The sequence below is a fragment of the Rana temporaria genome, chromosome 6, assembly GCF_905171775.1.
Source record: "Rana temporaria chromosome 6, aRanTem1.1, whole genome shotgun sequence".
Classification (NCBI taxonomy): domain Eukaryota; kingdom Metazoa; phylum Chordata; class Amphibia; order Anura; family Ranidae; genus Rana; species Rana temporaria.
In genome coordinates, this window is record NC_053494.1 from 25,717,181 (window position 1) to 25,729,546 (window position 12,366).

At 41.3% G+C, this 12,366-nt stretch overlaps 1 protein-coding gene across 1 annotated transcript in view; it reads right to left on the reverse strand.

Moving 5' to 3' along the window:
* The window catches only part of PKD1 (polycystin 1, transient receptor potential channel interacting), a 191,341-nt gene that overhangs the window by 52,959 nt on the left and 126,016 nt on the right, over positions 1 to 12,366 (reverse strand). The window contains exons 13-15 of the mRNA XM_040356488.1: positions 11,293 to 11,420; positions 4,147 to 7,760; positions 2,757 to 2,906 (exon numbers count right to left, since the gene is read on the reverse strand). Of these exons, the coding sequence (XP_040212422.1) occupies positions 2,757 to 2,906; positions 4,147 to 7,760; positions 11,293 to 11,420 (3,892 nt within the window). The remainder of the gene's footprint in view (positions 1 to 2,756; positions 2,907 to 4,146; positions 7,761 to 11,292; positions 11,421 to 12,366) is intronic.

The window sequence follows — 12,366 nt, forward strand, 5'->3', positions numbered from 1 at the left end:
TTTTAGAAAATGCTTATAAAGTGTTGTACAGGTGGTATTACACACCTGCTAGATTGGCCCGCTTCATACCATCTTACTCTCCCCTTTGTTTCCGAGGATGTTCACATGAGGGTTCCATGGCGCATATTTGGTGGTCATGCCCAAAAGCTTGTAGGCTATGGGTCAGGGTTTATGCTATTATTCGGAAGCTATTTCATGTTAACCTCAAAGGGGATCCCCATGAAGCCCTTTTGGGAAAACCTATTGTCGAATTGTTACGACCGGAGAGAGACAGTTAGCACAACATATTTTTACCGCAACTAAGATGACAATTGCTAAGGCCTGGAAAACCCCTGTGCTTAGTTATGAGGCTTTTGAAAACTGTGTGAATGAAGTTATGGTGAACGAAAAATTAACAGCTATTTTGCTTGACACGCATGATAAGTTTCTTAAAATCTGGCAGTCATGGATCACGTATGCTCAGCCATACCGGTTTGACAGAATGCTTCTTTCAATTTAGGGCTCTTCTGGCCTGCACCCCGTGGACTCCTTCTCTTTTCTTTTTCCTCTTCTTTTTCCTCTCTTTTTCTACTTCTTTCCTGTTTCTCTTCTTTTATTCAGAATTAATTTTACCTTGGTTGCTTCTTTTTTTTTTACCAGTATACCCTGCTTACTGTATTGATTGTATATTCCTGTCTGGTAGATAGGATTGCTCTGGATAGGATCAGTACTATTGTCTATTGTTTGCTACATTTTGTATCCATCTATCGGTATTCCTGTTAATGTTGGCTAACTTGCTAATAAATCTTTGTAAAAGAAAATCCTGGGCCTTCTTTCACTATCTCAGCGCTATATATCGGGTTTCATAAAATATAGAACTTCAAAACATGTAACAATTGCGTATACACGCCCTGACATGTGTCGTCATCTCGACTTCCTGTGAGGGCGTCTTCCACACCCTCAGAGGAAGTCGAGATGACAAAACATGTGAGGACGTGACCTTACGGCAACCAAAAGTGACCTGAGCGTTCCACGATCGAGAAGAGACAAACTCAGGAAGTAAGCGGTGGACGTTGCCTCCTTACAGTGTGTGAGTTTTAGCATCCCCTGGGTCGTTTGGAATGCTGTTTTTTTGCTTAGACAGTCCCCTATATTGTTAGACTGATGCAGATTTATGGAATATATCTATTTGGAAATTAATAGAACGTGAGAGAAATAACGGAATTACTCTATATGAGCCTTTTTTCTGTCCGAGTACTGATGGAGATCTCAGGATATGCTGGGACACCTTTGATGGTACTGAGGATAGCTGTGGCTAACATATCAATGCTTGATGTGTTCATCTCTCTGGTGAGTGTGAACCCCAAAGGGGAGTGTGACGAACGGACTCTGGTGTGAGGTGCACATCTATTTACTACAATAAGATCACCATCTGGGTACTTTCTTGGACTTCTCTCACCATCTATCAACTGTATATTGCTTGTGTGCCATTAACACACGATAGCTGTTCATAATAGAGTATGACAGTAGCGCTGCTGTAATCATTATAGGCACTTGAGCTGGACTTGTGTACCTTTTTATTACAATTTCACAAATACAAAAATTGCATTACACGATGGTGCTTAGATCCTCTTTGTTCTAGTCAACTTTCTGTATTGTACAGAAGCACTTTATTCCTCTACTCACTCACTCAACAACAACCATTAATACAATATAAAATGATTTCCATAAATAAATTTCCTCCTTGTACAAAAAAATGTGTTTTCTGCTTTTGAGTACTGATGAAAGCAAGGACCCATTCATTGGAAGAAGGTGAGCCCAGTCATATGATCTGTCAGGTCATGTGACCAAACTTACCATATATATACAGTGAACACTCTGTGGACACCGGAGGCGCTAAACTACACCCTGTATTTAATTAATTACACATAAAACGCAGAGTGCAGTGTGGTGTAACACTGTGGTGTCCTTCAGAGAGTTAATGATGGAATCTGCTTTTCATTATAATAAGGTCCATAAGTTATACAAACAAGAGATACATAGATGGCAACTCCGAGCACCTAAAATGAAGAGTAGAGAGAAGTGTACAAAATCAAAGGGACCATGGACAATGCTACTGGGGTCCTTCCAACACAGAGTGCAAAGAGCGGTCATGTACAAAACAGCAGTAACAAATGGAAGCCAATCAGATTACTTTTGACCAGGTTGATTCCAATAGCTAGGAAGCCAATGAACCGTGGGAGACATAATTTATATTTGCCGTTTCACATGCGGTCAATAGAAACGTATTACATTTATAGTGAATCTGTACTTTGTTTTAAAAGAAAATTTCCTGCCTAAGAAAAGATTCCTGCAAGTCCATGCAAGTTTTATTTTGTTACTGGGTCCTCCAGATATTATAGCTATGCCCTAACAATTGCCATTCTATGGTCAAATAAGACTGCCTCAAAAGCCACTTGGACCATTCTCCTTGAACAAGAGGCTCATACTTGGTGGAGCTAAGCCACAAAATCAGGTCCAATTAACAAAGTAAAACTAAATAAAAAAAGAAGCATTAAAGATACTATTAGAAATGTTGTGGTCTTCCGTTAGGCTGGACTTTTAAAAGTTTTAACGGAGTACAAGTTTTACTTATTATAGTGCTTGCTAGCCCCACTAAAGTTAACAGAGGGTCTCTGATTGGCTGCAATAAGTTGTAGGACACATGATCACTGTAGTGCACATCATTGGATACAGGATAAAAAGTTCAATAATGCATCGTCTGTACATTTACACACCGTTTGATTGGTGGACTCGGCATGTCTTCCAGGCTTGCTGACAGTCAGAAAAAATGTGTACTCCACATCTGGGTGCAACCTTGACCTATGGATAGACACTTCACCGAGCTCAGACATGATGTCTGAACTGCAAACCGTATTCTGCAAATTCTGAAATTACAAAAGATAATAAATTACAAAGAATTTTGTAACATGCCCTCCAATAGGCAATTTATCTTTAAAGAGGAAAAAAGCACAGCATAGGCGAACATTGCCGATTGCTTTAGACCGGGAACTACTGCCTATACTATAAAGATTTTACCCTTTTATCCCTGGTTCATGTTGATGCGACTTGGTATGTGATTCGACATGTCAAATCGCATGCCAAATTGGCGGCAATGGCACCGTCCAAATTGGTGCGACACTGCATTTGCGGTGCCACACTGATTCCCAAAAGTAGTTTCTGTACTACTTTAGGCGATTTCGTGGTGCGATTTCCATTGACATCTGTGCAGGAACTCAGCTGAACTTGCTCGATTTCATTCTTGCTGTCAGTGTGAACCAGGGTTTAGAGGTAGATGAGGATAAAGGAAATGATGGCATATACTAACAAGGCCGGGATTCCCGGCCAAAAGCTCTCCTTGCAGTTTTCCCATCGGGAAACCCGGTCGTGTGTACAGGGCAATAGAGTAATAGTTTCTCTTTAACTTTTCCTTCTAGCACAAGTCTAAATTCAGAAAGTGATAGTTGTAAACACCCATCCCACCCAACATCAGTGAAGGAGAATATGAGAAGGATAATAATTCACCCCTTTTCTACCTCTTTAATTTTAGCAGCCACCGTAGGCACTTCCGTAATTATGAAAGAACCTTTAAGTGAGGAAAAATGCAACATTTTAAGATGTTTGTGGGTCAAGAATGGAAGGGAAATCTTCAAATGGGAACACTTGTTTCAGTGATAGCTGTGTAGGAGGAGACTTAGTAAGGAGAGATCTCTTCTCACTTCCTGTTGTATAGCAAGATAGTAAATTAAAGGAAATTTGGCAGGGGCTTTTAACCAGTCCCCACACTATCCAAAACTATTTTTTTTAGTTTAGGCTTTAGATATACTTAAAAAATAAAAATCATTTTACATATAGTTTAATTGTTTATTGCTATACCAACTATACCAGGGATATGCAATTAGCGGACCTCCAGCTGTTGCAAAACTACAAGTCCCATCATGCTTCTGACTCTGGTGTCATGATTGTGGCTGTCAGAGTCTTGCTATGCCTCATGGGAATTGTAGTTCTGCAACAGCTGGAGGTCCGCTAATTGCATATCCCCGAACTATACTAACAACACCTGGGTCAAAAAACAAAGTGAGCAATAAGGACAGCACAGGGAGATAAAATAAAGAACAAATATCTTACCTTTGCTAAGGTTGTACAAGACCATTTATAAGTCAGTGGAGTTTGTTCATCTTCTTCTAGGTTTGGGTCATAAGACTTTTTTCCATCCAAAACCAAGTCCCGACTACTTGACCAAACACGATAAGATCCACCATCAATGATGGGCACCAATTTACTAGGCATCATAGTCACATTCGCAAAGCTGCTTCGAGAGAGGGGCGTGTCTCCAAAAGACACAGAGAAGACAAAGCAGTAGTTTCCTATATCAAGGGCTAGTTTAGGCACCACAAGCTGAGGTCTGCTCATATCAACGTTCAGTAGGTGCACTTTGTCTGACTCATGATAGCTTAGGCAGCTAGAAGCTTTATAAATCTCCCATAGGTATTCCGTTTTATAGCTGACGCAACCCCGCAAATTAAACTCTGCCTCAATATAATTTCTTTGTGACCTCCTCATGATTACTTGAGTTGGTAGCTCCAGCTGAACTTCTGGCTCTTCACATTCTAAAATCTGGGTTTTGACTGTCATTTCAGCAATCCAAAAGATGATCAGATTGGAGGCATTGACCTTTACCACAAAGTCTCCTGGGGTTAGGTAGGTATGTTTGGCAGTGGCAGCATATGTCACCAAAGCAAAGGCATCATCCCCAAATGTCCACTCAAAACGAACATCTAAGGGGCTAGGAACCACAACAGCAGTAAAAGTTGCACTTCGGTTGACAAAAGGTTTGACAGGCACCAATGTGACACTGACAATCAGTTCTTGAATTATGATTACTTTGGAGATGTTCTGACTTCCTAAAGCATTAGATGCACTCAAGTGGATTGTAAGCACCCCTGCAGCCATTGGCATGTAGGTTACATTTCTGCCTGCTAAGCTGGTTGGCGGATGACCCTGTAAGTCAAACTGCCAAGTGTAAGCAACCAGGGAGCCATTACTGACCTCCGCTCTGAAGCTCTTTTCAATTCTGGCTGGTAACGCCACCTCACAGCAATTTACAATTTTCAGATTCTCTATTGCTTCAAGCACAGAAATCATGACTGTGACCCGATCTTCACTCACTTGGTTGTGGGCAACCACAGTCACAGGATAGCCACCGATTTTCGTGAAGTCATGGGTGTAACTAGTGCCATTAAGTAAAATGGAGAAATCCCCATTAATAGTCAATTTATAGGTTACATCAGTACCGGCTGACATGGTGACATTAAATGTGACTCTCTCACCAGGTTCCACCACCATTTTACTCACCAGCAGCTTCAAACCACATATTTTGTCTTGGACAGTAAAATTTTTATAGGCAATTTCCCAGCTTACATCATTGGATGCATTCAGGCTGACAGTATAGAATCCAGGTCTATTAAAGTGCACGGTAGCTGACCTTTCTTTCTTGTGCTCATCTTCAATACTCCAAATCCACGACACATTGGTACCACGTTGCACATTGCCAATAAGGTACACAAGAGTTCCAGTTGGTACATAATCATTTTTATGGTCCAGGCTTGTAATGCTCAAACCGTCAACTGGCTCTTGAACAAAGATGGTGATGGTTGAGTTGACTAAACCTAAAGTGTTGTTCGCAATGGCAAACACTTCCTTTGGATTAGGACGTAGGAAATTGTAAAGGACAAAAGATTCATATGTGAACCACACCACACTTTCTTCTAGATACCAAGTGTACATCACTCCTGAACCACTACTCAGACTCATGCTAATGTTGACTGTGGTATTGATTGCAACTGGGTTAGGACAAGCATGGAGCTGAACTTGACCAAGGCTTTCCACAAAAGTTACACTCATGGATACACTTGCATTTCCCAACATGTTTACAGCTTTTAAGACAAATGTGTAAGATTCTGGTTGTAGACTTGTGAACTGGTAGGTCTTCCCAGCACCAGTCTGAACTACACTGTCATTTTTCAAAATAAACCAGCTGTACGAGATGTTTGTCCCATCCTTCACTGTGGCCTGGAGAGGCAGACTCTTGTTGGTCGGGAAACAACAATCATTAACCAAGTCCCCTGTGATGATTTGCAGTCCTTCGATAATTTCCAAGACGTAGATGATGATACTATCCTGCAAGGAGCCAAGTTCATTTTCAGCTGTCACAATAACATTAAAAGTCCCAATAGATCGAAAAGTGTAAGAAATTGTGGAATTGCAAAATATAGGCGAGCATCGATCACATAATATCCACGAGTATCGAACATTATCCCCTGCCTGTAGGAAGGCTGAGAAGGTCACAGAGCCATTTAAAGGCACTATTGTCCTGGTGGCATTCATAGTCAGCCCTTGAATCCTTGTCTTAACTGTGACATTCAAATGTGTTCGATTAAAACTTACACTATTATAGCTATATAGATTAATAGTAAAGGTGCCAGTACTATTATAAGCATGTGCTACGGATTGTCTTTTGTCTGTAAAGCCATCGCCAAAATCCCAGTGATGTTCAACTTTTGACCCACCGCCCAAGGCTTCAAATAAGTACACTTGATCTAGTGCCAAAACCTCACTTCCATTGTGCTTGATATCTAGTGCTCCGATGGGTTCTTGGACATCTACAATTGCCGTTCCATTGTGAAAAGATACGTTGTTGAACACGGACACTGTAACCTGATATACTCCAGGGACTTTATACACAAAACTAGTTTCTGTTCCACCATTATACTTTGAGCCATTGGTCCCAAAGTCCCAACTGTATCTGTACTGGTAGAGAGGGAAGACAATCACTTCAAACAAACTCTCATTACCTAAACTTACATTCTGTAGAGCAGGCAGTATTGTAACATTGATAATCTGAGGTTCTATACAGATGTTGGTATAGTAGTAAGCCTTGTTGACATGGCTTGAGAGAATTAGGGAAAGAGGAAAAATTCCACTGTTTGAAAAGTCATACTCTACAGATGGGAATCCATTAACAGTGATGCTTGATGAACCATTATCAAATGTCCAGTTAAAAGTGTAAGTCTGGTAGTCTCCTGTAACATGAGCGGTCAGAGTGACGTTTGAATTTTCCAAAATGCAAGTAGAAGGCTCTATCTTAAGAATTTGTAGGACATACACCCGCACTTGGAGAATCTCAGACATGGAGTTCACTGGATTCCGTGCAGTGACATTAACAGTATAGTTACCATCTTTCGAGTATGTATAGTTTACCATAGGCTCATTACCCTCTAGAATAGAACCATCTCCCATATCAAATCTCCATGTAATAGCATCTCCACTTTCCACTGAGGCATTAATGAATGTCTGCAAACCTCTTTCAGTAGGCTCATCTGATGTTACAACTAAGTCAGTAATTTCTTCATAGACATAAAAAGTCTTCTCAACCCTTTTTTCACTGACATCATTTAGTGCCCAGATGCTGACAGTGAAGAATCCTGTGTTATTATACGTATGGTTCACAATTGACTTGCTGCTGTTGTCATAGTAAGTACCATCACCTAGGTTCCATGAGTAAATGACGCCAAATGGAGAGGGTTCAGCTGCTGCTTGAAAACTGACCATCCTGCCACTGACCAAGACCTCGGCATCTGTTTCAATGGTTAAGTTAGTCAAGATGCTCTGAACTTGGAGAGAGATCAGTTTTGACATATTTTCATGCTTGTTGAACACCAACAGTGTCACATTATAGGCACCTAAAAGGATATAGAACAAAATTACATTGGCAAGTTATTGTCACAGCATACCCTTTCATTTGATAACATCAGCAGTGTAATATCAATACAAAAAACTGTAATTATTGACAATCCAAAATAAGCTTACTTGAAAATCTACTTTCACATTATGAGTGTTGCCTGTCTGCTTTCCACATCTTCCTGTATTCCCTGCATGCTTTGTAGCTTCTCCTGTTCTCATTCTTTGGGTTTACTCTCCAATTTCTAAGGATTATATATCCCATGGTACCTTTCTGTCGGTAAGCAGTCATTTCTGTACTGACTCCGCCTCATTAAACTCCTCCTCCCAGTACCACTATAGTTCAGAAAGCAAGCACTGTGAATCCTGCGACACAGCAGTGTCAACTCCAAGGGTTCTTCACAAAGTAGTTCAGGAACAATTATAACAACTGAGCATTATCCTGCAGCTGACTTTCCAAGTCTATGGAGAAAGAGTCAAAGGCTCTAAATCGGACTTTGTAGGCAAGATGGACGAGAGTATAATAAAAAAAATATATATATTTTATTAACAACGTATCATTCACAAAGAGATCAAGTATAGAAAGAGTTAAAAAACCATACATTGAACACAAAAAATACATAAAACTATGATGTAAACACAAGGTTGACACCAAATGACAGCAGCGAGCCCCTGAGCGTCAACGCATTTTGCTTCATCAGGACTTGGGGATGATCGAAAAGAACAGGTCTCACTATCTTATCAGCACAAGATTGCCCCCGTGTGAAAGACTCCAGAATGAACCTCAAGGCTCATCGTATGGAGAAGAAAGAGGAAAAAGGTATTCTACCGTTGCAAGCGGCCAAATATTAAGTAGCAGAGGAGCAAAAATATTTCTTCCTACAGGGTTTATTTGCAGAGTATCGTATATCAAAAATGCATGGTATGTACCTGAACGATTAAAGAAAGGGAAGAAAAGGGAAAACAGGGGGCGGTATATCCAAGGTCTTTTAAACTGTGTTTGGTCCGTGGTATCAGAGACTTGAAAATTCACCATTTAGACATTAACCACATCACGCCGCGTGGTTGATGCTTCCCTGAGGGGTATACTGAATTCTACTTTATCCGTGCCTGTCTTACAGATTCTGTGACTACATACAGCCGCACCTTTTAGGTCTGGCTGTTACCCATAGTAACCAGACTTGTTTGTCTAAATGGGTGAATTTAAAAGTCTCTGATACCACGGACCAAACACAGTTTAAAAGGCCTTGGATATACCACTCCCCCCCTGTTTTCCCATTCTGGTACTTACCAATGCGTTTTTGATATATGATACTCTGCAAATCAACCCTGTAGGAAGAAATATTTTTGCTGTTCTTCTGCCCAGACCTAAAGACTGTCATCTCACACAGAGCGATCATAGCTCAAAGGACTTTTTGTGGATCAGTGTTTTATTTTGTCAGCATGCGCCATTACTGTATATATTACACAATATTTGGCCGCTAGCAACGGTAGAATACCCTTTTCCTCTTTTCTTCTTCATATGCCGAGCCTTGAGGTCCATTCTGGAGTCTCCCACACGGGGGCAATTTTGTGCTGATAAGATAGTGAGACCTGTTTTTTTCGATCATCCCCAAGTAAGTCCTGACGAAGCATAATAGCGAAACGCGTTGACGCACAGGGGCTCACTTCTGTCCATTTGGTGTCAACCTTCTGTATACATCATAGTTTTATGTATTTTTTTGTGTTTAATGTATGTTTTTTAACTCTTTCTAAACTTCATCTGTTTGTGAATGATTTGTTGTTAATAAAATAAATTGTTTTTATTATAATCTTGTCCATCTTGCCTACAAAGCCAGATTTAGAGTTTTTGACTCTGCATTTTCCATAAACTTAATTCTATACGGATGTGGCTTCAGGAGGGTTGTTCTATTTGTTGCGACTTTCCAAGCCTCTTACAAGGTTTCCAATCCGCTTATGCCAAGTGGGTCCAATAAACTGTTAAAAAAAAACCAACTGTGTGTCTTCTCCTTTATTTACCTTTACTTTCTAACTATCTTCAACTCATCACATGTGAAACCCTCAAAAACTCATATAGTGTAAAATGTTATAAATAAATGAAAACACATCTATATTGTGTTCACATGTGAAAATACTAACATCAGTGCACCACCGCCAGCAGGGGCGGACTGACCATTGAGTCACTCGGGCACTGCCCGAGGGCCCCATGCCACTAGGGGGCCCCATCAGGGTTACCAGGCTCAGTAAAACCAGGGACAGTATGTAAAAATCTGTGTTTTTTTTTACATCTGTCCCTGATATGTCCAAAACTGACATGCTTTTGATGTGAAAATCCAGAGATTTTAGCTGCCCCGCCTCTGCACTGCCTCCTGGCGTGGTGGCCATCCGTAAGCCCGGGGGCCCCATAATCTTCTATTGCCCGGGGGCCCCATGAGTTGTCAGTCCGCCCCTGACCGCCAGTGATTCCACCAGAAGTCGCCCCCCCACACAACCTTCTGAGATTCGTCACAGGTCCCAGAAGGCTACGGGACAATTCCCAAAACAGCGCGGCACATGCAAGCGCAGTGGGAAGCTGGCTGTAAAGCTGCAAAGAGTCACAGCTGGCTGCCCACAGAAAACATCCCATGCCAGGGACCTGAAGAACTGGCCCGGGTGAGGACGGCGCTGTATCCTTTGACAGCCGAGTGTCTCTTTATTAAAAATCAGCAGCTACCGTTTTTGTTACTGCTGACTTTTACATTTTGCAGAACTGACTGAAGTTCTTCTTAAAATATAATCATTTGCTAGGCAGGCTCATGCTCCCCAGACTGATTTACCTTTAAAATACACTCCGACCACATCTTGGGCATTTGTAGACTAAAGTGTAACTCAGCCTTACATACATACAGTGCCTTGAAAAAGTATTCATACCCCTTGAAATTTTCCACATTTTGTCATGTCACATCCAAAAACGTAACTGTATTTTACCGTGATTTTATGTGATAGATCAACACAATGTGGCACATAATTGTGAAGTGGAAGGAAAATGATGAATGGTTTTTAAAGTTTTTTACAAACAAATATCTGATAAATGTGGCTCCTTTATCTGACAGAGCTTGAGCTATTTTGCAAAGTAGAATGAGCAAAAATGTCGCCCTCTAGATGTGCAAAGCTGGTAGAGACATCGCCAAAAAGACTAGCAGCTGTAATTGCAGAGAAAGATGGTTCTACAAAGTATTTTCACATATTTATTTGTAAAAAAAAATTCCTTCCACTTCACAATTATGTGCCACCTTGTGTTGGTCTATCACACACAATCCCAATAAAATACATTTACTCTTTTGGTTGTAATGTGCAAAATTTCAAGGAGTACAAATAATTATCAGGGCACGGTACAACCAAGGCGTATATACAACACGTTTGTGTCTTTCGGTCTTCAACATGTCCATATGAACAGCTTTACTATAGGATTGTGAACATGGGTTTCTACAGACGACTTCCAAGGCACTGATCCTTGACTTCATATTAAGCATCGTGAAGAGTAATGCTACTTACCTGTTTCTTGGTAGGTGTGGGTGACACTACTCTCAACAACTACCATATGCATGGGCAGGTCAGGAACAGACTCATTATAGGGAGGCCGAAAATTATGATCAAGCTGCCTTTCATCTCCAAATGTCCATCTGAAAAATAAGCCATACAAAGACTAAGAATCACATACAGAATACAACTAAACAAGATTGTGGAGATCTCTATGACAAACCCATACAGGGGTAAATGCGTATATAGGTGCAGATAGTTTAACACGGCTGTTTACTTAAAGGGTAGCTCCACTTTCATGGGAAAAAAATATAGAAAATAAAATATACAATTGCTACACAAGCCATGTTGTATATGAAAGTGGTTATAAAGCCCAAGCTGTTTTTTACCCTAAAGTGATATTAAAGGTTCTTTTTTTAAATAACAAACATGTTATACTTACCTGCTCTGTGCAGTGGTTTTGCACAGAGCAGCTCACATCCTCTTCTTCTTGGGTACCCTGCTGAGCTCCAGGCCCCTTCCCTCCTGCCAAGTGCCCGCATAGCGAGCAGCTTGCTATAGGAACTCCCGAGCCGTTGCTGTGTGTCCATTCACACATGGAGCGTTGCTTGGCCCCAACCCCACTCTCTCCTCATTGGCTCACTCGCTGTGACAGACAGTAGTGGGATCCAATGGCTACCGCTGCTGTCTTAGTCAACGAGGAGATAGAGAGAGAGACTGAGGAGAGTGCACATCGCTAGATCAAGATCAGGCTCAGGTAATTTTTAGGGAGGACTCGGGGTGTAAAGGCATAGAGGGGTAGTATGCATTGCATGTTTAGAAGATATTTACAGTACCTATAAGTAAGCCTTATTATAGTAAGTAATAGTATAGTAAGTAATACAGCGACCTTCCATGCTGGTCTATTGTGTTCTGACAGGGAGACGCCTCCCCCCCTTCCCGGCCAGAACACTCTGGTCGGCGCTCTTAGCCATTGGCTGAGAGCGTTGATCGGGAGCCAGTAGGAAGTCCTTTTTCAGCCTCGCCCCTTCGTCAGAGGCAGACTCCAGGACACACAGGCTGAACGTCGGCTGGTTTCTATTGAACCGG